General features: G+C 43.8%; 1 protein-coding gene across 1 annotated transcript in view; it reads left to right on the top strand.

Moving 5' to 3' along the window:
• Window positions 1-21,182, top strand: part of LOC130122579 (dual specificity testis-specific protein kinase 1-like) — a 48,240-nt gene extending 27,058 nt beyond the window's left edge. The window contains exons 5-10 of the mRNA XM_056291510.1: window positions 1,700-1,748; window positions 2,576-2,725; window positions 15,247-15,420; window positions 15,715-15,798; window positions 16,044-16,130; window positions 19,352-21,182. Of these exons, the coding sequence (XP_056147485.1) occupies window positions 1,700-1,748; window positions 2,576-2,725; window positions 15,247-15,420; window positions 15,715-15,798; window positions 16,044-16,130; window positions 19,352-19,456 (649 nt within the window). The 3' untranslated portion in view covers window positions 19,457-21,182. The remainder of the gene's footprint in view (window positions 1-1,699; window positions 1,749-2,575; window positions 2,726-15,246; window positions 15,421-15,714; window positions 15,799-16,043; window positions 16,131-19,351) is intronic.
• The last annotated feature ends 2,320 nt before the right edge of the window (window positions 21,183-23,502 follow it).

Genomic DNA, 23,502 nt, shown 5'->3' with positions numbered 1-23,502 from the left:
CAATCTCATTTTAGCTGTTTGTATTTATCTCATTTTGTTTTGCAAGGTCACGTTGGCGACGTTATCGCAGCCTTAGCGTATCTGCTGAGCTCACTGCATAGAGAGGTAGTGATATAAGCGGAGGGAGCCACGCAGGTACCTGGCACGCAAGGCCTGCCGGCCCTGACCAAACAGGTGGTGTAGTTCATTGTGCCTGTGAAGGGCGTTTCGTGAGGTCATTGTTCTCCTGAGTGTCGTTCAGGATTTTGTTTAGACAGTAGCTTGGGTAATAACCTGTTTAAACCGTAGACCGGTCTGATGAAAACGAGGTCAAGGAGGCTTGGGCCTGGTGAAACAAGTCCTGACGTTTTTGTTCTAATGTAAGATATCAACCACTTTTTTGATTTTTATATCTATTTATTAGTTCGTTTGACAGGGACAACGCATGTTAAAAACGTTTTCATAGGGCATCCGGGTGGCACAGCAGTCTATTCCGTTGCCTACCAACATGGGGATCGGCAGTTCGAATCCCTGTGTTACCTCCGAGTTAGTCGGAGTGTCCCTACAGACACAATTGGCCGTGTCTGCGGGTGGGAAGCCAGATGTGGGTATGTGTCCTGGTTGCTGCACTAGTGCCTCCTCTGGTCGGTCGTAGCGCCTGTTCGGAGGGGAGGGGGGACTGGGGACTGGGGGGAATAGCATGATCCTCCCATGCACTACGTCCCCCTGGCGAAATTCCTCACTGTCAGGTGAAAAAAAGCGGCTGGCGACTCCACATGTATTGGAGGAGGCATGTGGTAGTCTGCAGTCCTTCCCGGATCAGCAGAGGGGGTGGAGCAGCGACTGCAACGGCTCGGAAGAGTGGGGTAAATGGCCAAGTGCAATTCGGGAGAAAAATGGGGGAAAAATCCCAAAAAAAAAAAAATTCGTAAATGTGCCAGGGTTAACCAAAAAGGCTAGTTTTCATCTGTAGTCCGTGGTTAGTTAAAAACAGACATTGACAATAAAATCATCAGTGGCCTGGTATTCATAAACACACAATACCTGCACTAACACAGACCCTACAAGCATGCAATAAATAAAAGATGAAGAGGAGACACAATCCATCTATGCAGAAAATAACAAACAGGAAACAGGTAAAGTCAGTAAGATGGGCAGTATTTAGGGGTTGCGTGAGCTGTGATTTCAGCTGGGTGGAGAATGATGTGCAGCTGCTGCAGTTCTGCTGTTTTCTGCTGTACTGGTCCATTCATGAGAAGCTCTGGATGAAACGGCTGTTTAAATGAAAGTGTTCCGTCCAAATGGCACAAGACAGTGGCACTTCAAAAACAGCTCTTTTTAACTTCAACGTTTAAAATTATGAGGAATGTAATTGGAGTCCATCCATCCATCCATCCATCCATTATCTGAACTGCTTATCCTGCTCTCAGGGTCGTGGGGATGCTGGAGCCTATTCCAGCAGTCATTAGGCGGCAGGCGGGAGTGTGTTTTAATTTTGTGATTAATGGCATTAAATCAGAGCAAATGATAATTTTGCTTATATGAATTAGTGAGTGGATAGTTATGTAGTTTATTTGAATCATTACACGTTTCATTACTCATTACGTCTTCTAAATACACCAGTTTTTTTTTTGCCTTTATCCAACTTAACATGGGTTACAAAGAAGAGAAATATGAAAATGTAAAACTGATCACAGAAATTGTTTTCTTGTCTGTCTAGGTATCTGGGGATCTGTGTGAAGGAGGACAAACTTTACCCAATCTTAGAGGTGAGTGGTACTATTTACTATGTCAGAGTCGAAACTGTTTCCCACGTTCGTGGGAAAGTTTACTTGAAAATCACCGCAGATTTACAAGGACGTCAGCTGATAATGATCAGTGACGTTTGTTGAGCCAATTCATGTCCCTCAGCGAAGAAAGGCCGGTGTTTATACTATGCAGCAGTCAGTTAGGATTTACAACAGTTTTCCCTCATTGTTTGTTTTTAGGATATTAATGCACCAGATTTGTGCGGTTTAGGAGTCGCATTCATTTTAAAGGGAACATTCACCTATTTTCAACCTTATTTCTGTGTATCTGTGACAAAAATGGCACATGAAAAACACCTGCAGTTGTTCCCAATCAGTTCTGCATCTCTGGAGCAGCAGTGAAAGTTTTTTTCCACCCTCCAAGCGACATGTCATGACATCATTTGGCACCCCGAAAAACTAAATACAGCCTAGCAGGGTTTCTAATACTCTGATCTACTCTAAACACACCATTAAGAAGACAAATCCTCATTCCCTCGCCTAAGCTAAGTTTCCAATGGTGGAAATAATGTTCCCTTCAACACCTGTACAGAAGATATTATGGATGGCGATACAGTAGCGTGCAGCAATGTATTCTGGTACATGTAGGCGCAGTGGGAAAGACTCTGTGAGCAGGACAGCACTGATTTCTCCATTAGTATAGTACGCAGTGAGGATTTTATTGCTTAAATTGAGCACATTACTCATCAGTACTGATTTGCACATGCGCAAAGCCATCGGTGACGTTTACTTTTAAACATGGGTGGTTGATGGTGCTTATGACCCTGGGGTGTGTTGGTCAATTTCAGTATGTCAGCGGGGGTTGTCTGGAGGAGCTGCTGGCCAGAAAGGACGTCCCCCTCTGCTGGAGAGAGAAAGTCGACCTGGGCTGTGACATCAGTAGAGGAATGATCTATCTGCACTACAAGAACATCTACCACCGAGACCTCAACTCTAAAGTAAGGCTGTCAAACGTATTTAAACTCAAAGTCCCATAATGCACCGCGGGGAGGCACTGGTATCAGTACACCTCTATTGATGTGTTCATATGGTGTCGGACATACCGGATGAGCGAGTTTCCAGTTGGAAAGTGTCATGTGAACTGAATGGCACGCCAAGTCGGACATACCATGTCTGAAATCCAGAACAATCTTTTGATGTCCGGGTTGCCGAGTTGTGACATGAACGTTACGTAACCTCTGAAAAACCCACAGCACTGTGGGCCCTGCGGACCAGATTGAGAACCGTTGGCCTGCATTACACATTCAGGTGTCTGAAGGATAACACATTTGTTTGCCAGGAAGTTTAGACTGCCGCATTACAGTCAGTGAAAAGCTAACAGTAGGATGAAACCATACCTGATAACATTCTGTATTCTCGTAGTTGTGTAAACTCAGCCCATCTGGTGCCACACACAACTTTAAATTAATACCAACACTTCTATTTAATTATGAATACATTTCAAATTTTGTTCGCTATCAACTGCAGCCCTGTTCCTGTAGCTATTGACAATAATGTCACTCCGACATGGACTCCCAATACTGGGGGTGTCCAAGGCTTTTGAGTGTGACAGGCCAAAAAAACACAGAAATATAACCACTGAAAAACTCCTGTGAATTCATTTATGTTCAAAAGTTTTAAGCAAAACAGTGCGGGTCTGTGACTGCCCAAGCTCTGTGTTTGTGTGCAAGAGTGTGTGTGTGTGTGTGTGTGGGGGGGGGGTATACACGAACACACACGTGTGTGCTTGATGACTGGGAGCAGGCTATAGAGCCCTGTTGACTGTGATGTCTTTCCATCTGGCTTTTATTCCAGAAGGAGCCACAGGGCTTTTCTCTCCACGGCTCCTTTTCCATTCAGCAGCCTGTCATTATGCCGCTCTCCTGGGACAACCTCAGTCTCAAGCCTGACCACTAAATTCAGCCTCTGCTGCTCGTCTCACAGCCAAGGAAAGCAGGAATTTTAAATCACTAAAATGGAAAGTGTTTGCAGAGAGAGCGCGAGAGAGAGAATTGAAACTGCTTAGCTTTACTAAGAACTTACTGCTGCCGACTGAAGCATTTCTAATGACTGTTTTGATTCTGTGTACTTAGAAATCTTGTTTACCTTTCTAAAACAATGACATCATAGATATTGGGCTCCAACATTTGACCGCTGAAACAATTGAACTTATGAAGAAAGATTGTGATATTTTTATGAGACAGTATTCACGCCACAGACTTGCAGGCTCCCAGTGGAAGACTGTAAATGAGCTGCCTTCTTACAACCATATAGAGCACATGAGGACTGGGGCTTTGGGTTTATCCTCCAGCAATTAAATCTCCCCATCGCTCTTTTGCAGCAAACAGTCACTGTGGGCAAAGCGATTGTTTGTTTGTCCGGGGATAGATGGCCGCCTGGCTGTGCCAAGCCTAATGACATCAGCAGGGGACCGGGGAGGGGTAACTGTGTTAAGCTGCAGTGAAAGCAAATTATTTTGTTGCAAAATGGTATTATGGTGACGGAAGCCAAATCAACCACCCCCCTGAGTGATGTGCGAAAAGTGAGAGAGCGAGAAATAGAAAGAGGCTTCTTTCTCACTGGAGGTAGAGAGCGAGTCAATGTACATAGTGAGCATGTTAATGGGTTCTGTGCGGAGTATTCAACATGACAATAGTCTGACCTTGTTGCCCTGTCCGTCTGCATTACTGACTATCACCTCTGTGGAACCTGGCAACCAGGAGAGACTGATCATGCCTCCACAGCACACACACACACACACACACGTTTGTTTCTCCTATACTTGTGAGGACCCTCATTGATTCGAGATTCAATAATTCATTGACATTTCAACATAGCTGATCAGAATTTGTTGCAGTGGAGCTCATTAAAACACAATGAAAACAACAATCACAGATGAACAAATACATATATAATGAATATAGCCGCAAGCGGCGATTAATGGGGTCCAAGCAGTATTGCAGCCACCATGTGTCCGATCTGTTTCATATTTGGTACATGGCTTCTATGTGCCACAAAGAATAAGCCTATCAAGTTTCATGAAGATTGGCCATTCACACTAGCAGATATTAGCTGCTGAATTTTGATTGGCTGTTTGGCAGCCATTTTGGTAATCCAGCCAATCAGCACTTTAGGCAATGTAGCCAAATGGGTCCAAGTATAAGTATACCAAATTTCAGATTTTTTGATCAAGCGATTTTTGAGATGTCGGATTACTTGGGTCGCCTGTGTCCTAGACGATTACCGTAATTTTTTAAAATGTCGTAACACTTCCATTGCTTCAGAACCGTGTGCCAGAGTTTCCAAAACTGGACCAGACGGTGTCTGATTTCTTGCGTCCTAGCCGACTGCCATAAAAAGAAAAAGTATGTCGTTATTCCCAGGTGTCCTGGCGTGTGGTATGTAGAGCTGCAGCGCTTCCACACCAAATAAGTCAAAATAGCCGGCAAACTATATGACTGACATAGGTGGTCCCAATAGTAAAGTTGTTGAGCACATTGAGATGCATGGGTCGATTAAGTTTTGTGTTGATCTGACTTATGCTGTGGGAGTTATGGCCTTTTAAGCATGACCCTTTGTTATAGCGCCACCATCTGGCTGACATGGGTGATTTGTAGTGCCAGAGTAGTGGGGGGCCGTATGAATCCACCTACCAAATTTGGTTGGTCTAGGACAGCGGTCGGGAACCTATGGCTCGCGAGCCATATATGGCTCTTCCGGTGACGGCATATGGCTCCCAGACAATTTTGAGTTGAAAAAATTTTTTTTTTTTAAAATCAGTTTGGAACTGATTTTAAAATACTTGTGATATTTCTTAATAATACTGTGTCATTTTAAAGTAAACAGAAATTAGTTTTGAAGATATATTTCACGGGTCACCCGTGGGTCGGGTCGGGAACCAATGGCTCGCGAGCATGTCCGGGTCATTGTAAAGGTGAAGAAATCAGTTTTATCAGATAGCCAACTAGTTTATCCGCTTCAACCCTTGTAACGGAAAAGATGGCAAAAAGAAAAAAAGACGATGATTACCGTGCATTCCAGGCTGCGTGGACAGAGGAATTTGTATTTGTGGAGAGAGCAGGATCTGCGGTATGTCTAATATGCTATGATAAAATTGCATCGATGAAACGGTCAAATATAAAGCGGCACCTCGATACGCACCATGCTTCATTTGCACGGAAATCTCCAGCGGGGGACGGCAGGAAAAGGGCATGCGAGGAGCTACAGCGGAGAGTGCAGACGAGTCAGCAGCAACTACGTGTGTGGACCAAGCAAGGTGACGGGAATTCCGCTAGCTTTGCGGGGGCTTTGGCAATAGTAAGGAATGGAAAGTCATTCACAGATGGCGAGTATGCCAAAACATTCATGCTTGATGTGGCCAATGAACTGTTTGATGACTTCCCAAATAAAGACAAGATAATCAAACGAATAAAAGACATGCCCCTGTCAGCAAGAACTGTGCACGATCGTAGCATCATGATGGCAAATCAAGTCGAGGAAACACAAATTAAGGACATAAACGCCGGGACATACTTTTCTCTCGCGTTAGATGAGTCAACAGACGTTAGCCATCTATCTCAGTGCAGTATCATTGCCAGGTATGCTGCAGGTGACACACTGCGTGAGGAAAGCTTGGCTGTTTTGCCAATGAAAGGGACAACAAGAGGAGAGGATTTATTCACGTCTTTCATGGAGTTTGCTAAAGGAAAAAAAACTACCGATGGATAAACTTATTTCTGTCTGTACTGATGGTGCACCCTGTATGTTGGGGAAGAACAAAGGATTTTTAGCGCTTCTCCGTGAACATGAAAAGAGAGCCATCCTAAGTTTTCATTGCATCCTGCACCAGGAGGCGCTTTGCGCTCAGACGTGTGGCCAGGAGCTTGGCGAGGTGATGTCTCTGGTCATTCGAGTGGTCAACTTTATTGTTGCCCGAGCTTTAAATGATCGCCAGTTTAAAGCTCTGTTAGAAGAAGTTGGGAATCATTATCCCGGTCTGCTTTTACACAGCAACGTGCGTTGGTTGTCAAGGGGGAAGGTGCTCAGCCGTTTTGCAGCTTGCCTGAGTGAAATCCGGACTTTTCTTGAAATGAAAGGCGTCAAGCACCCTGAGCTAGACAACACTGACTGGCTCCTGCACTTTCACTATCTCGTGGATATAACTGGCCATCTGAACCAGCTCAATTTGAAAATGCAAGGTATTGGAAATACAATCTCATCCCTTCAACAAGCAGTGTTTGCATTTGAAAGCAAGCTGGAAGTCTTTCTCAGGGACATTGAAACAGGTCGTCTTCTGCACTTTGAAAGACTGCAACAATTTAGAGATGCATGCTTAGCAAGTGACTCCACTCAACATCTGGATCTCCAGCAGCTAGATGGCTTTACGTCCAATCTCCTGCAGTCATTCAAAGCACATTTTGGAGAATTTCGTGCGCGCACTGGTCTTTTCAAGTTCATCACTCATCCACATGAGTGTGCAGTGGACAAAATCGACCTGACATGCATCCCCGGGGTCTCTATCGGAGACTTTGAGCTGGAAGTTGCTGACCTGAAGGCATCAGACATGTGGATGAGTAAGTTCAAGTCACTTAATGGAGAGTTGGAAAGTCTTGCGCGACAGCGAGCAGAGCTGGCGAGGGAACACAAGTGGACAGAAATGAAAAATCTTCAACCTGAAGACCAGCTGATTCTTAAAACTTGGAACGAGCTTCCTGTGACATACCACACAATGCAGCGTGTGAGTATTGCCGTATTGACCATGTTTGGCTCTACATATGCATGTGAGCAGTCATTCTCGCATATGAGGAACATTAAGACCAACCTACGCTCACGTTTAACTGATGGAAGCCTCAACGCCTGAATGAAGCTCAACCTCACCACGTATGAACCAGACTACAAGGCCATCAGCAAAACCATGCGGCACCAGAAGTTGCATTAAAAGTAAGACATATTTAATTTATTATACGTTAAAAATGCTATATGGCTCTCAATGAAATATATTTAGAAATATTTTGCTTTTATGGCTCTCCCAGTCAAAAAGGTTCCTGACCCCTGGTCTAGGACTTATGGTTGCTGAGCCTCAAACACTTTTAGCTGAGAAACCGCGCCCAAACTAATACAAGTCAAAATGGCGGGCAAACTATATGGCTGACATATGTGGTCCCAATAACAAAGTTGTAGAGCACATTCAGATGCATAGGTCTGTGCAGTTTTGTGTTGATCTGACTTATGGTGTGGGAATTACGCATGACCCTTTGTTATAGCGCCACCATCTGGCTGACATAGGTGATTTGTGGTGCCTGAGTAGTGGGGGGCCATAGGAATACACGTACCAAAGTTGGTTGGTCTAGGACTTACGGTTGCTGAGCCTCACACACTTTTAGCGGAGAAAAATAATAATAATCCTAACAAATACAATAGGGTTCCACCAGCTTCGCTGCTTGGACCCCTAATAATGACGAAAATACAATGGAATATGTTTCAAAATCCATCCATCCATCCATCCATTATCCAACCCGCTTATCCTGCTCTCAGGGTTGCGGGGATGCTGGAGCCTATCCCAGCAGTCATTGGGCAGCAGGCGGGGATACACCCTGGACAGGCCGCCAGAAAGAAATTTAAAAAAATGCTCAAATTCAATAAATGGCTTCAAAAATACAGATTGCACATGTCCCTGTTTTAAAATGCACAGTAATCATAAAATACTGTATGAGTGCCAGTGCATCAGAATGTAAGATCCTAACATGTGTTCCTACCCCAGGGGGTCAGCAACCTTCACTATCAACACAGCCATATTTTGGCCAAAAAAGAAAAAATCTGCCTGGAGCCACAAAACATATTTGAGCCATATAATGAAGGTAACACGGCCTATTATGTCTAAATTAGCCCGTCATCATTACCAATAGGTCTAAATGAGCATTCATTTTGTTTTACCGCATGTGGCTACCAGGCAGTGGGCTACTCATGATTATTTGGTATTTTAACATTGCATTTCCATTACAATAATACCATGATTTGTTACATATATGAAATCATAGAACTACAATTAAGAAAATTGTTTACTTGATTTATTATTTTTCTTGAGGGATGCCATTACCAACAAAACACAAAACTGAATAAAAGTCCAGTTCAGTGTGAGGTAATCCTCTTCTTCTTTACTCAGCCATGTACAACAATCACAATCAACTTAATTGGCCAAGTGTGCCTATGCACACATGGAATTTGACTCCGCTACACAGCAGCTGCTAGTACTTGCAGACATCGCTTGAAAAAAGAGAAAAAAAACGAAGAAATAAATGGAACAAAAACAGGACATTGGAGGCTAGCGTGTATGCACAACAGGTATGTTGCTATTATATTCAACAACCTATGCCCATATTGCTTATATATACTATATTGCCCATACAGTATACCACACCACAACCCATCATGCCCATATACAATGCTATATACTCCCACTATAGTACACTATCTTATCTTATGTACCAAAAGTATACACTATATATTGACCTACCATCCACCTCACAACTACATACTATATTATATACCCATGTTAAAACCACAACAATAACATCAATAATTTTAACTGATATACAGCAGTTGAATTTGTTTTTTTCGGGGGGATTTTCCCCCATTTTTCCCCCCAATTGTACTTGACCAATTACCCCACTCTTCCGAGCCGTCCCGGTCACTGCTCCACCCCCGCTGCCGATCTGGGGAGGGCTGCAGACTACCACATGCCTCCTCCGATACTTGTGGAGTCGCCAGCCACTTCTTTTCACTTGACAGTGAGGAGTTTAGCCAGGGGGACGTAGCGTGTGGGAGGATCACGCTATTCTCCCCAGTACCCCCCCCCCCCGAACAGGCGCCCCGACTGACCAGACAGTGCAGCGACCAGGACACATACCAACATCTGGCTTCCCACCCGCAGACACGGCCACTTGTGTCTGTAGGGATGTCTGACCAAGCCGGACGTAACACGAGGATTCGAACCGGCGATCCCCATATTGGTAGGCAATGGAATAGACCACTGCGCTACCCAGACACCCAAATTTGTAATAATAATAGTACATTTGTATTGTACAAACATTGTATTGCACATCTGGTTGAAAGAGGTAGTGCACATCGTAGATATGTAGGTGAGATATCTTGACCACATGGGGCTGTTTACTAAGTGTCATGTTTACATAATAAGTCAAACCGTCAGGCCTGAGCATAAAACACAACAGCTAAGAGGCATTCAGTTCACTGACAAAATTACAGCTAGCTAAAACAGATACTTTGCTGCAACATGATAGCCTATTAAAGAATAGCGTTCTCACCGGTTTAATGCTATTTCTGTTTCTGAATGTCACTGCAGAGCTTCTCCATATCAGGGCTGTAAGATGTAACTTTTATTTGGATTATGTAGTTCATGGTTGAGGTAGTGAGACTCAAGGCCGCTACTGAGGTTCGGCCAAGTTTAGAGGGAAAGGCACTGGGCCGTAGATGTAGATGAACATTTTAGTTGAAGAAAGGTTAACATGTTTTTTTTATTGGGTGTAGGCTACACATTTTTACGATTGGAGAACGTAAGAATAAATTTAGGCCTACAACTATGATAAAGGAAAATTAAAATGTTAAAAAATAACCATTATAGGCATCCAGGTAGATTAACCGTCTATTCCGCTACCTACCAGCACGGGGATCGCCAGTTCGAATCTCCGTGTTACCTCTGGCTTGGTCGGGCATCCCTACAGACACAATTGGCCGTGTCTGCGGGTGAGAAGCCAGATGTGGGTATGTGTCCTGGTCACTGCACTAGCACCTCCTTTGGTTGGTCAGGGTGCCTGTTCAGGGGGGGGGGGGTTGAGGGGAATAGCGTGATCCTCCCACGCGCTACGTCCCCCTAGCGAAACTCCTCACTGTCAGGTGAAAAGAAGCGGCTGGTGACTCCACATGTTGCAGAGGAGGCATGTGGTAGTTTGCAGCCCTCCCGGGATCGACAGAGGGGGTGGAGCAGCGACTGGGATGGCTCGGAAGAGTGGGGTAATGGCCGGGTACAATCAGGGAGGGAAAAAAAAGGGGGGGGAGATAAAATAAAATAATCATTATTCTTTTCTATATAATTTTTGTCAAAACTGCAGGGAGCCACTGGAGAGGGGTTAAAGACCCACAGGTTGCTGAACCCCACCCTAGCCCTTAACCCTACCTTTAACCATCAGATTTACCCTAACCTTAACCTAATCCCAATTATAACCCCAAGCCCTAACCCTAAAATAGCCCCTTGAATAAGTGAGGACAGGCCAAAATATCTTCACTTTTATGGTTAAAACCTCAAATTGGCCCTCAAATGTTGCTGAACAAGAACACACACATGCACGTACAAACACTCACAAGAACACACACACACACACACACCAAAATGAGTACATCCATCCACTGTCATGATTACGCAACAGCATCATTAACAACACAAACCATTGTAATGTCCCGATGAGCATCACTCCTACTCTCTCTCCAACTCTTCCTCTGCCTTTTCTCCTCTGTTTAAATGTAATGTTCCTCTCTGCACGCCTCCTATCACACCTCCAGCACTTGGCCCTCTCAGTACTGTTATGCTGAACCACACAAGCGCCTAATGTGCCGCCGTCAGTCTTTGTCCATCGTACACTCTGGCTCCTGAGCGGTCTGTTGTGTGCTGTAATGTCCATCAACAGGGGTCAAGTCGACCCTGAATTATTTAGCGTATTGAAAAGGTGGTGATGGCAACCTCTACTGAGCTTTCTGTACGGGTTGCTAAAGACAACCTGGTTGTGTGGCTGGATATCCAGCAACTTTGTCGCAGGGTACACCAGTCTGCCTACAAAATAGGGACAGGTTTGATTACGCAGACCTCTTTATTCTTGCAGTTCACTTATTTAGACAATGACAATTTGTAGTATGGTCTGAATACATAAGAGCATGCTGCCCATACTGTTGTTTCTGACAAGGTTTCATTACTACAGCTTTTATGATCACCGTGGTTGAATTTTCAATGTTTTGATGTGCAAAACTCAAAATGCAATGAGTCAAACCGAGCTTCAAAGTTCTCACATTTCAGGCTCAAACTATGATGCTTACATAAAGATTTTAAATCACAGTCAGTTGGCAGAATACACCCACCTCATATTAGTAGTCTGTTCAAATGCTTTTCAAGCCTACACACCACCGAATAGGGTGTCCATAAAGTGATACTGGGATTGCATTCCATATGGGATTTTGGGTCTAAAATTAAAATTTATTTTGTTTTGCACATTGAAACTCTTGACAAAATGTATTCAAAGGTATAAAATCCAATGAACGTCCAACTGTTTGACTGCTCTCTGCTGGCCTCTTATATAATAAACTTGATGTGGTTGGTTGGATAGATAGATAGAGGATGGATGGATGGATGGATGGATTTTATTGATCCCAAATTGGGAAGTTCTTATGTTACAGCAGCAAGTTATCCAGGCATTGCACGGGAACAGTAAATACACAGTAAATATTCATATCAATACTAGAAGAAAGAAGTCTATATCAATAGAAAAATAAAAACAAAGTAAAATGAAATGGCTCAATACAGAATATAAACAAACATAAATATAAATAATATACTAGAATACACTATAAATATAATAGAATATAAACATAGGATAACATACTATACATAAGACAATTCTGCAAAGTAGTTAATGTTTTAAAATGCAATGAGGTAGAGTGGGAGTATGTGCAAGTTCACAATGAGCAAAGTTACTGAAGGAGCAAAAAAAAAAAGGGGGGGAGTTTGGGTGAGACAGAAACTATAAAGCTCAGAGTTCAGTGAGTTCTCTGTTAAGACAGAAGTGAGGTGTTGTAGAGGGTTATTGCTTTGGGCAGGAAAGATTTCCTGTATCAATCCTTGTGACAGCGAAGCTGAACCATACTGTTAAAGAACGTGCTGTCTGTCCAGTGGGTGGAGAAGGTGGTCAGGATTATCCATAATGGATAACAGTTTTTTCAGCATTCTCCTCCCCAACTCAACTTCAGACTTCAAATTCCCTGGTTTGCAGCCAATTATGGAACCAGCCCTCTTAATCATCTTATTAAGTCTGTTGGTGTCGGTGGCTCCAATGCTGCTCCCCCAGCAGACTAAAGCGAAGTACAGTGCGTTGGCCACAACAGACTGGTAGAAGATTTCCAACATCTTGCTGCACACGTTGAAGGATCTCAGCTTCCTCAGGAAATAGAGTCTGCTCATCCCCTACTTACACTCACTGGCCACTTTATTAGGTACACCTTGCTAGTACCGGGTTGAACCCCCTTTTGGCTTCAGAACTGCCTTAATCCTTCGTGGCATAGATTCAACAAGGTACTGGAAACATTCCTCAGAGAGTTTGGTCCATATTGACATGATAGCATCACACAGTTGCTGCAGATTTGTCGGCTGCACATCCATGATGCAAATCTCCCGGTCCACCACATCCCAAAGGTGCTCTATTGGATTGAGATCTGGTGACTGTGGAGGCCATTTGAGTACAGTGAACTCATTGTCATGTTCAAGAAACCAGTCTGAGATGATTCGAGCTTTATGACATGGCGCGTTATCCTGCTGGAAGTAGCCATCAGAAGATGGGAACACTGTGGTCATAAAGGGATGGACATGGTCAGCAACAATACTCAGGTAGGCTGTGGCATTGACACGATGCTCAATTGGTACTAAGGGGCCCAAAGTGTGCCAAGAAAATATCCCCCACACCATTACACCACCACCAGCAGCCTGAACCGTTGATACAAGGCAGGATGGATCCATGCTTTCATGTTGTTGACGCCAAATTCTGACCCTACCATCCGAATGTCACAGCAGAAATCAAGACTCATCAGACCAGGCAATGTTTTTCCAATCTTCTATTGTCCAATTTTGGTGAGCCTGTGCGAATTGTAGCCTCAGTTTCCTGTTCTTAGCTGACAGGAGTGGCACCCGGTGTGGTCTTCTGCTGCTGTAGCCCATCTGCCTCAAGGTTCGACGTGTTGTGCGTTCAGAGATGCTCTTCTGCATACCTTGGTTGTAATGAGTGGTTATTTGAGTTACTGTTGCCTTTCTGTCAGCTCGAACCAGTCTGGCCATTCTCCTCCGACCTCTGGCATCAACAAGGCATTTTCGCCCACAGAACTGCCGCTCACCGGATATTTTCTCTTTTTCGGACCATTCTCTGTAAACCCTAGAGGTGGTTGTGCGTGAAAATCCCAGTACATCAGCAGTTTCTGAAATACTCAGACCAGCCCGTCTGGCACCAACAACCATGCCACGTTCAAAGTCACTTAAATCACCTTTCTTCCCCATTCTGATGCTCGGTTTGAACTGCAGCAGATCGTCTTGACCATGTCTACATGCCTAAATGCATTGAGTTGCTGCCATGTGATTGGCTGATTAGAAATTTGCGTTAACGAGCAGTTGGACAGGTGTGCCTAATAAAGTGGCCGGTGAGTGTATATACAGCCTTGATGTTGGTCTTCAAGTTCAGTTTGTTATTGATGAAGATGCCCAGCTACTTGTAGTCCTCCACCACGTCAACATCCTCTCCCAGAATACACAGGGGTTGTGTAGTGGTTCTCTTCCTTCTGAAGTCGATCACCAACTCCCTGGTCTTGGCCACATTCAGAAGCAGATGTATTCTTCTTGCCCTCTCCACAAAATCGTCAACCAGTGCTCTGTACTCCTCCTCTCGCCCATTACTTATACACCCAACCACTGCAGAGTCATTAGAGAACCTCTGCAAGTGACATGACCTGGAGTTGCACTGAAAGTCAGTGGTGTACAAGATGAAAAGGGAAGGAGACAGCACAGTCCTCTGTGGCGCTCCTTTACTACGCACCACCATTTTGGACAGAACACTGCCCAGCCAGACAAACTGCAGTCTACCTTTCAGGTAGTCAGTAATCCAGGATAATGGGTGTGTCTACCCCCATTGTTTGCAGCTTCTCCCTCAGCAGCAGTGGCTGAATGGTGTTGAATGAACTGCAGAAATCAAAAGAATGTGATTCTCACAGTGCCACCAGTTCCATCCAAATGTGAGTGAGCTCGCTGCAGCAGGTAAATGATGGCATCATCCACTCCCAGATGAGGTTGGCAGGCAAACTGCAGAGGGTCCAGCGATGATTTCATCTGTGATCTAAGGTGGGCCAAAACTAGCCTCTCTAGCACCTTCATCACATGAAATGTGAGGTCAACTGGGTGATAGTCATTGAGGCCAGATGGAGTTGTCTTCTTGGGAACTGGAACCAGGCAAGACATCTTCCACAGCACTGGTATTTTCTCCTTGTTCAGGCTCAGGTTGAAGAAATGTCACAGAATAGCAGATAGCTGGCTGGCACAGGTCCTCACAACCCTGGGGCTGATACCGTCAGGGCAGGTTGATACCCTGGGGTTATGCTAATGATCTGGGCTATTTTGTCCTATATTTATACAATCACTGATCCTGTTTCTGATTCTGTTTTCAAGAACTGTCTGATCCGGCTGACACCTCGGGGCAGGGAGGCCCTGGTGACAGACTTTGGCCTGGCCAGGGAGGTGGTGGAGCTTCCTGTCAAAGACCCAGGCAGGAAACTGTCGCTGGTGGGCTCTGCCTTTTGGATGGCCCCCGAGATGCTCAGAGGAGAACCATATGACCGAAAGGTGGGAATAATAATGCAAATATTTCATCACAATTTAATTACTTTGATAGATTAACTGTTGGCTAGACAAATATTAACATATTTACTGTAATAGATTGACTCCCAACGAAATATGTCTGTTAATAGCAATACATTTGGACACAGTCAAACTGGGCACAAAAATATCCCTAAGTTGATGAACATTTTTGGAAACTGACATATCCTCATTTGTAATAATAATAATAATAATTATTATTATTATTATTATTAGAGAAAATGTGCAATCACCCAGTGTGTCCTTATGTGTTACTGGCAGGTGGACGTTTTCTCTTTTGGGATTGTGCTGTGTGAAATCCTTGCCAGGATCCCTGCTGACCCAGAGATACTGCCCAGAACACAGGTAGAGCTTCATATCGTGCTGTAGAAATCACATTATATTCATACTACATACATACATACTTTAATGCATATATGCATGCATACATAGATACATACATATACATATGTATGTATCTACGTATGTATATATGTATGTAAAAGTACATATGTATATATCTACGGTAGCCACCCATCTTTTGCTCGGTCTGTCTATCTGCGTGTCTGATTGGGTATGTACATCTGCTAACGCATACTTGTGTCTTTCAGGACTACGGGCTTGATGTGAATTCTTTCAGGAATCTGGTCAGCGGCTGTCCTCAACGTGTCTTGGAGTTAGCAGCCAGCTGCTGTCTGGTAGGTAAACAGACCAAAGAGAAAGAAGCCTACATGTAAACCTAACAGATAGGTCACAGGATTGCTCTAGTCATGTCATGGCCAGCTGGTGGCAAATAATGAAACACTGTTTTTGATTTGACATGACGTCTCCATTACATGTACATTTACACATTTGCCAGGCACTTTTACCAAAAACAACTTACAGGAGAGTCAGCAGATAACAGATAAATGCAGATGTTACCGGCTGGCACTATAGAGCACTACATAGAAATGATATCATAGTTGTACAATATGAAGTAGTAGAAATTGCACATTTATTAGAGCAGTCATGCAGTAGTATAATATGAAGGAGTAGTAGTAGTACATTTTCTCAATAGTAATCACATCATAGTACTTTAAGCGGTAGTAGTAGTAGTAGTAATAGTAGTACATTTGCTTCATAGTAATCATATCATAGCTGAAAGTGCATGTCATGTTGAGTTTATGGGTTTAAATGCACCTCAGATAACCAAGACACAATGAATAGGAGAATAAACGTACAAATTAGATTTACATTGACACATATCAGTATAAGACATATCACTGTCAGGCTGTGTGCAGGCAGGGATAGTAATAGTGTTTAAAGAGCAACTAAACATCATTCCACTTTTGTGAGTTTGCTGCCATCTAAAGGTGAAAAACCTTTGAGTGCGCATTGACAAAACTTGATGGTTGTTAATGCTTGCTCACACACCTAAATCATTAATTTTATTAGCTGCAGCCGTGTTTATCCTGCTACGCTTACACTCACTGGGTCCCAAGATCAGCCCAGTACGTACAGATGGTTTTTCACCTTTAGATAGTGACAAACTTGGAAAAGCGACCTGGGGTTTAGTCACTCTTGAAATAAAATAAAGGGACAATAATAGTAGCAGATGGCAATTTGGATTCATTGCAATTTATGCATTAAAGGGATAGATCAGATTTTTTGCAGTGGGGTTGTATGAGGTACTTATCCATTGTCAGTGTATTACCTACAGTTGATGGAGGTTGGTGCATCTGTAGTTTGGAGGAGCAGGCAGGAGTATAGTCAGGGCTAGCAAGCAGTGTACTGCTGTGGAAGGAGCCAGAAACAAAAGGTATTTTAGCCACCTAAAAAAAGGCTCACATAATAAAATCAATAGGTAGACCTGTTAGGGTAACATTTTTAGCCCAGTCTAGAAGGAAGAAAGCAAGTCGGTAGTTCTGATAGAGACCAGCTGTGTTTCAAACCCATAATATACACTAACACTACATAGTGTGTACTGTGTACTAATTATCATAGTAGACTGTTGTGACAGTGTGTCAGAAATGATCATACTGACTGTTTTGTATTAACAGGAAATGATGCAACACATGCCCTCACAGAATGTGCCAAAGGAGAATCCGCCAATTTCAAACAAAAAAAAATTATTAAATGTTCTTTGGAGGGCGTCCAGGTAGCATAGCGGTCTATTCAGTTGCCTTCCAACACAGCGATCCCGGTTCGAATCCCTGTGTTGCCTCCAGCTTGGTTGGGTGTCCCTACAGACACTATTGGCTGTGTCTGGGGGTGGGAAGCTGGATGTGGGTATGTGTCCTGGTTGCTGCACTAGTGCCTCCTCTGGTCGGTTGGGGTGCCTGTTCAGGGGAGAGGGGGAACTGGGGGGAATAACGTGATCCTCCCACCCCTAACAACCCCCTGGCAAAACTCCTCACTGTCAGGTGAAAAGAAGTGGCTGACGACTCCCCATGTATTGGAGGAGGCATGTGGTAGTCTGCAGCCCTCCTCAGATCAGCAGAGTGGGTGGAGCAGTGACCAGGATGGCTCGGAAAGACTGCGGTAATTCGCCGGATACAATTGGTGAGAAAAAAAAAACTAAAAAATATTTGTCCTTTTTTTTTTTTACTTTTTACTATTCTCCTTTGAGACAGCAGAGATGCTGCTGTTGATTCGTTTACATATTCGGGTGTTACTTTACTCAAAAAACAAAGTTAGACTCCCATTTATACACAGTCAAGGATTAAACGTGCTGTTTGGCCATGGGTCGCGGCTTCCACATTTTTTTTCCGCCAGCTCCTCTGTTTTCGAAACACATTGCATTATGGAACAATATTGTCCACCACACACTCAAAAATTGAGCAGATGTGTAGCGGTCTAAGCATCGGCTTTGTGTCGATGCAGTTGCCCACTGGGGACTGGGGTTCGCACCCCGGTCTTGTCAGATCTGACTATGGCCGGACTCGATGAAGCAGCAATAATTGGCAACGCTGTCTTCGAGAGGGGGGCGGAGTCGGCTTGTGTTCGTCACGTGAATGCATCTCTGTGTGTGTCGGAAAAAACAGTGATTCGGCCTGGAGTCGCCTTGTCACAAAAAGTGGGGAGGCGGTCTCCTTCAAGACTGCCGGCCGGAGAGATGCAGTTGGCAAACGCATGCAGTACGAGGGTGGGTGTTTGACTTAAAATAGGGATCGATTGGCCACTAAATTGGGAGAAAATCATAAATAAATAAATAAATAAAAATTGAGCAGATTGGGGCATCCAAGTGGCAAGGTGGTCTATTCCGTTGCCCACAAACACAGAGATTGCCGGTTCAAATCCCCGTGTTACCTCCAGCTTGGTCGGGCATCCCTACAGACGCAATTGGCCGTGTCTGTGGGTGGCAAGCCGGATGTGGGTATATGTCCTGGTCGCTGCACTAGCGCCTGCTCGGGGGGGGGGACTGGGGGGAATAGCATGAGCCTCCCATGCGCTATGTCCCCCTGGTGAAACTCCTCACTGTCAGGTGAAAAGAAGCGGCTGGCGACTCCACATTTATCGGAGGAGGCATGTGGTAGTCTGCAGCCCTCCCCGGATTGGCAGAGAGGGTGGAGCAGTGACTGGGGATGGCTCAGAAGAGTGGAGTAATTGGCCAAGTACAATTGGGGAGAAAAGGGGGGGAAATCACCCCCCCCCCAAAAAAAAAATTGAGCAGATTTAGTTTGCATGTTGCAATTTTGAAGTGTATTTCCTTTCATCAGTGTGAACACACTACTTACTCAAACCACAGAATTAACACGTACTATGCATTTGGGATGGGAGTTTGTTCCACCATTTTGGATCCAGGTGAGAGCTTGTCTTTGTCACAGAGGACACATGCAGTAGATCCTACTGGAAGTGGAAAGAAGAGGACAAGGAGGAGGGTACATGTTAACATTATGGTTTTGCAATTAAGTGAAACCAGCTGTCTTTTCTAATTCAGGTGGAGGCCTTCAGACGACCTGGTTTTACAGAATTGCTGGATGAATTGGGGGAAATCGCGGAGACCCTCGAATACCAGCCGAAGTCGGATCTGACCGCGAGCTGAGCAGCTTGGCCAGAAACCCCGTCTGAGATAGCAGGAGGACAAGGAGCTGTCAATCAGACTGCCGAGATCTGTACATAGTGAAGAACCTGGCCAAGTATACAGAGTAAAAGTTATCATCCTGCCCCTTTTTTATGAAGGATGGAGATGGATTCCTTCATTCAAAGTGTCTACAGTGATGTGGTGAACTTGGTGGAAGAAGGGATGAATGTTGAATGACATTTTCTGGAGGAGCGCAAACCAAACACTCCTACCTTTCTTCACAGACGTTTAGCCTGTGCTGATGAATAACCTTCTAGGTTCAACCCATAAGGGATGACTGCAGGTTTTCATTTTCTGTGTGTGTGTGTGTGTGAGTGAGAGAGAGAGAGAGAGAGAGAGAGAGAGATTGGTGTGTGTGAGAGATTGTGTGTTAGTAGACTAAAATGTCTGGTTATCTGATTGTTGTTGCTTTTTTATGACTTTATCTTCTTCCTTGTGAATGGTTTGCCTTGTAACTGATGATACAGATGAAGAAGTCTGTTGATCTTTCGGCTTCCTCCTTGTAGCTGCTTCCGTTTTAAGCTTGGTTCACATCACCTCTTTCTCCCACAGACTCAAAAGTCTCATTCATCAACACAAAAAAAAAGAAAAAGAAAAGTGGTGTCTGTGGTGTGGCGTTCAGTCTCACCAGGACTTGAGTAACCCGCTCCTCGTGTTACTTGCTACAGGACTATCTACACCAGCAGTGCTTCACACATCGCCATGTAACCAACCAACACACGCTGCTAATGTGGAGACTGGAAACATCCATCAGAATGTTTTTTTTTAAAATACGGTCACTTTATTAGCTTTACAAACTCCTACTCCGCTATATTCTCTACGTTAGCGCTGTACATGTTCTAAATGATCTATGAGCATTGGGCTTGTTACATCCTTTCCTAATTCAACTAATTTGAATATATAGCTATACCGAGTTAAATGTGTGCATGTAAATATTTAAAATTTTCTTTCTTTTGCTTCCAGATTTTTTTTCATTACGGAGTTTGGTTTTTTTTTATTACCACAACAAATGATCTGTGTTCATTTTACCAGTTTTTGCTACTCGTAATTTGGGTTGTGTTCTCAACACAACAAGAAATGTCGGTAAATGTTATTTATTGCACACTTGTTGTCAGTCATCCGTGACAAAGTAATATGCGGCTGTACCCAGTTTTCAGACTTCCTTACGTTCAAGGATGTGATTTTACTAGTGAATTTACATTTACAGCAGGTCTACTAGCCTGTGTGAGTCAGTGCTCTAAAAACTGTAAGTACTTAAATAACTGAAACTGCCATTAAAACAGATTTCTCCATTCAGTCTAGATGAACATAAAACTTTAAGGCACCTTCTTCAGACTCGTGTGCAGATATTCTGTTATCACCACCATACCCAAACTAAAGGAGCCTTTCTGGTTTCTGTTTGAATTAACTTGCTGAAATAACCAGCTAGAAACACATCCTGCCACATGTAAGGACCTGCTTGTAGATTCATGGAATCTATTTAATGACAAACTGTTCACCAGCTGACACTTCCAAATACTCGCAACTCTTTTTTTTTATCGTTTATTTGCTACCATTTGGAGAATGCCTTGAACATCTTTTCACTTCATTTGAACTTTGTGACCATCTAATTCATCTCGGTACATTTTGGATAATGAAGCATTGTATGCTATTTAAAGTATGGAAATATATATTTTACAGATGTCTGTGTAGAGATAAATCAATTTTGTTTGTCACTTCTTTGGTTGTTTTTGATGTCTCAGAAATAGTGTGCGGCCAGCGTCTGTCAGTGTGGACGTGGTGATTTACATTCATGTCTGGTTACCTGGCAACTTGTCACCCAAGACCTCTTACCTATGCTAATGCTGCGTCTTTGAAGCAACAGCCTTTAACATATTCTGTAGCAAAGTAGTGGTCATTTTGCATCCAGTGAACACACCAATTCAGGTGCCAGTCTGAGTGGTTATCGTGTATTGTTCTGGCTTTCTGCTCCTGTGTTGGTGTACAAGCTCGCGTGTGTTTGTGTGCATGTGTGTGCTTGAATCTGTGTGTGTTTATGTGGGTGTGTATGTTTGATTCTGCTTGAATCTGTGTGTGTGTGTGTGTGTGTGTGCGCGCGCGCGTGCTTGTCCACTTACATCTGTGTGTGTACCAGGTTTTACTATCCTAATAGGAACCCAATGTCTCCATTAGGACAGAAACCTGAAACCACCTACCCCGTGGGGAAATTTAATGGGTTCCTGTGAGGAAAAGGGTCTATTTTAGGGTTAGGACTTGGGTTAAAGTTAGAATTAGGATTAGGTTAAGGTTAGACATGTAGTTATGATGGTTAAGGTTAGGATTAAGGGCTAGGGAATGAATGTAGTCAATGAGGGGTCCCCCACAAGTATAGGGTGACATGGCATGTGTGTGTGCGCATGCATACACCGTCCTTTGTAGTGGACCTGATATGCAGCTTTGTGCAGTGCATTTTTAATGAAAACATAAAAATTGTCACATCTGGCCGTAGCTATCAAGAATGCCAAAATGTCCCAATCTTGTCTGCCTCTCCGTCTCTTTCTCTCTCACACGCCACAGACCCCCTTAATCAGGCATGAAAATCACTCACCTTTCGGCGAAATTCGCCGTTTTGAATCCAAAATAGGTGACCTACGTGAATCGTGTAGATCCGATGAAAAAAAAAATTTTGGGGGGGGGGGGTATGGACCGGACATGGAGTTATACACGAGAGAGCGGAGCCATGGTGAGTTGGCCTATCGAATTCGAATTCGCCTTTTTCGTTGAAAAAATATTCCCCCTACGAGCGCAAGGGGCCTCGCGTCACCAGTCTTCTCTGGGAAGGTACCGCTACTCGATTGGTTCGGGAAGTGCTTGTGCTGACCAAAGCGACTGATGGAGCAGCGCGCGGGGCTGAGCATTCCATGGGGCTGAGGGAAGACGACTCTTTGGACTAACGTTAGCTGACTGATGCCTGCCTGACTGAATTTGGTGAGCGTTTCAATCAATTCAATATTTTCTGATGTATAACGTTACTCAGGAGCTCTGTTGACATAGCCTAGTCCTACATGATTTCAGGTAGCCAATCTATCACTAGCTAGAGATTTAATAAAGAATCCACGTGTCATCGACGCATACGTTAGCTATATTCCACACAGACAGGTGGAGAGATTTGCGTCTTGTGGAAAATTGTTAGCTAGCTAGCTAGTTAGTAGGGTAACGTTAGCTAACGTTAGCTTACACCGTATACGCGGCAGACTAGGTTGTATAGCTAACGTTATCCCACAAAAAGAAACACGATGAACGTTAACTGTTGGCTAATTCTCAAAATCTCTAAAACCCATTTCAGGACGTGTGGACTGAGGAACTGGTGCGGTGGGAGGCTGAGGTAATGTTAACGCTAGCTAGCTAATGTTAGCTAGCTTTTTGTGTTCTAAGTTAGCTAACTCACATTGTAGAATCTGAGTCAGCAAATTAGCTAACGTCACGTTAGCGAACGTTAACAATATCATAATTTCACTGTCCTATGTGTATGTGTCACAGGACAGGCTTATATCAAAGAACTGGACTGTAACCGTCGATTTATGAGTGGCGCAAGCCTGGGGGCTCTCCAGTGCCTGGCTGTTCCAGGATTACGCTAAAGCGCAGGCGAGTGTAGCGAAATACATCGTGTAACTTTACATTCACAGAATTATGTTGAGTAATGTTAGTCAGTGGAAGGGACGTAATGTTACTTATTAACCTACTATATTGTAACTGTAAATACCGGATACCTTTTAATCCGAAATCCAACTATGTATGTAGGCCTAACGTTGTGTGTAAAACAATTTTCAGTTTTAGTCTGTGAGTTAGGGTAACGTTAGGCCTATAGTCTAAGTTACTTATCTGAACTTGTGAAACACTCGTTTACACATCTGATTTCAAGTGGACAGATATATCTGTATAGCATGTAATGTCAGATCCAAGTGTGAACAGCCACCACTTATCAATTAAGCTAGAAGTCAACCCTACTAACGTTAACATTGTTTTTC

The sequence above is a fragment of the Lampris incognitus genome, chromosome 1 (assembly GCF_029633865.1).
Source record: "Lampris incognitus isolate fLamInc1 chromosome 1, fLamInc1.hap2, whole genome shotgun sequence".
Lineage (NCBI taxonomy): Eukaryota > Metazoa > Chordata > Actinopteri > Lampriformes > Lampridae > Lampris > Lampris incognitus.
Note: the sequence above shows the minus strand (reverse complement) of the source record. Positions and strands in the feature narration are given on the sequence as shown.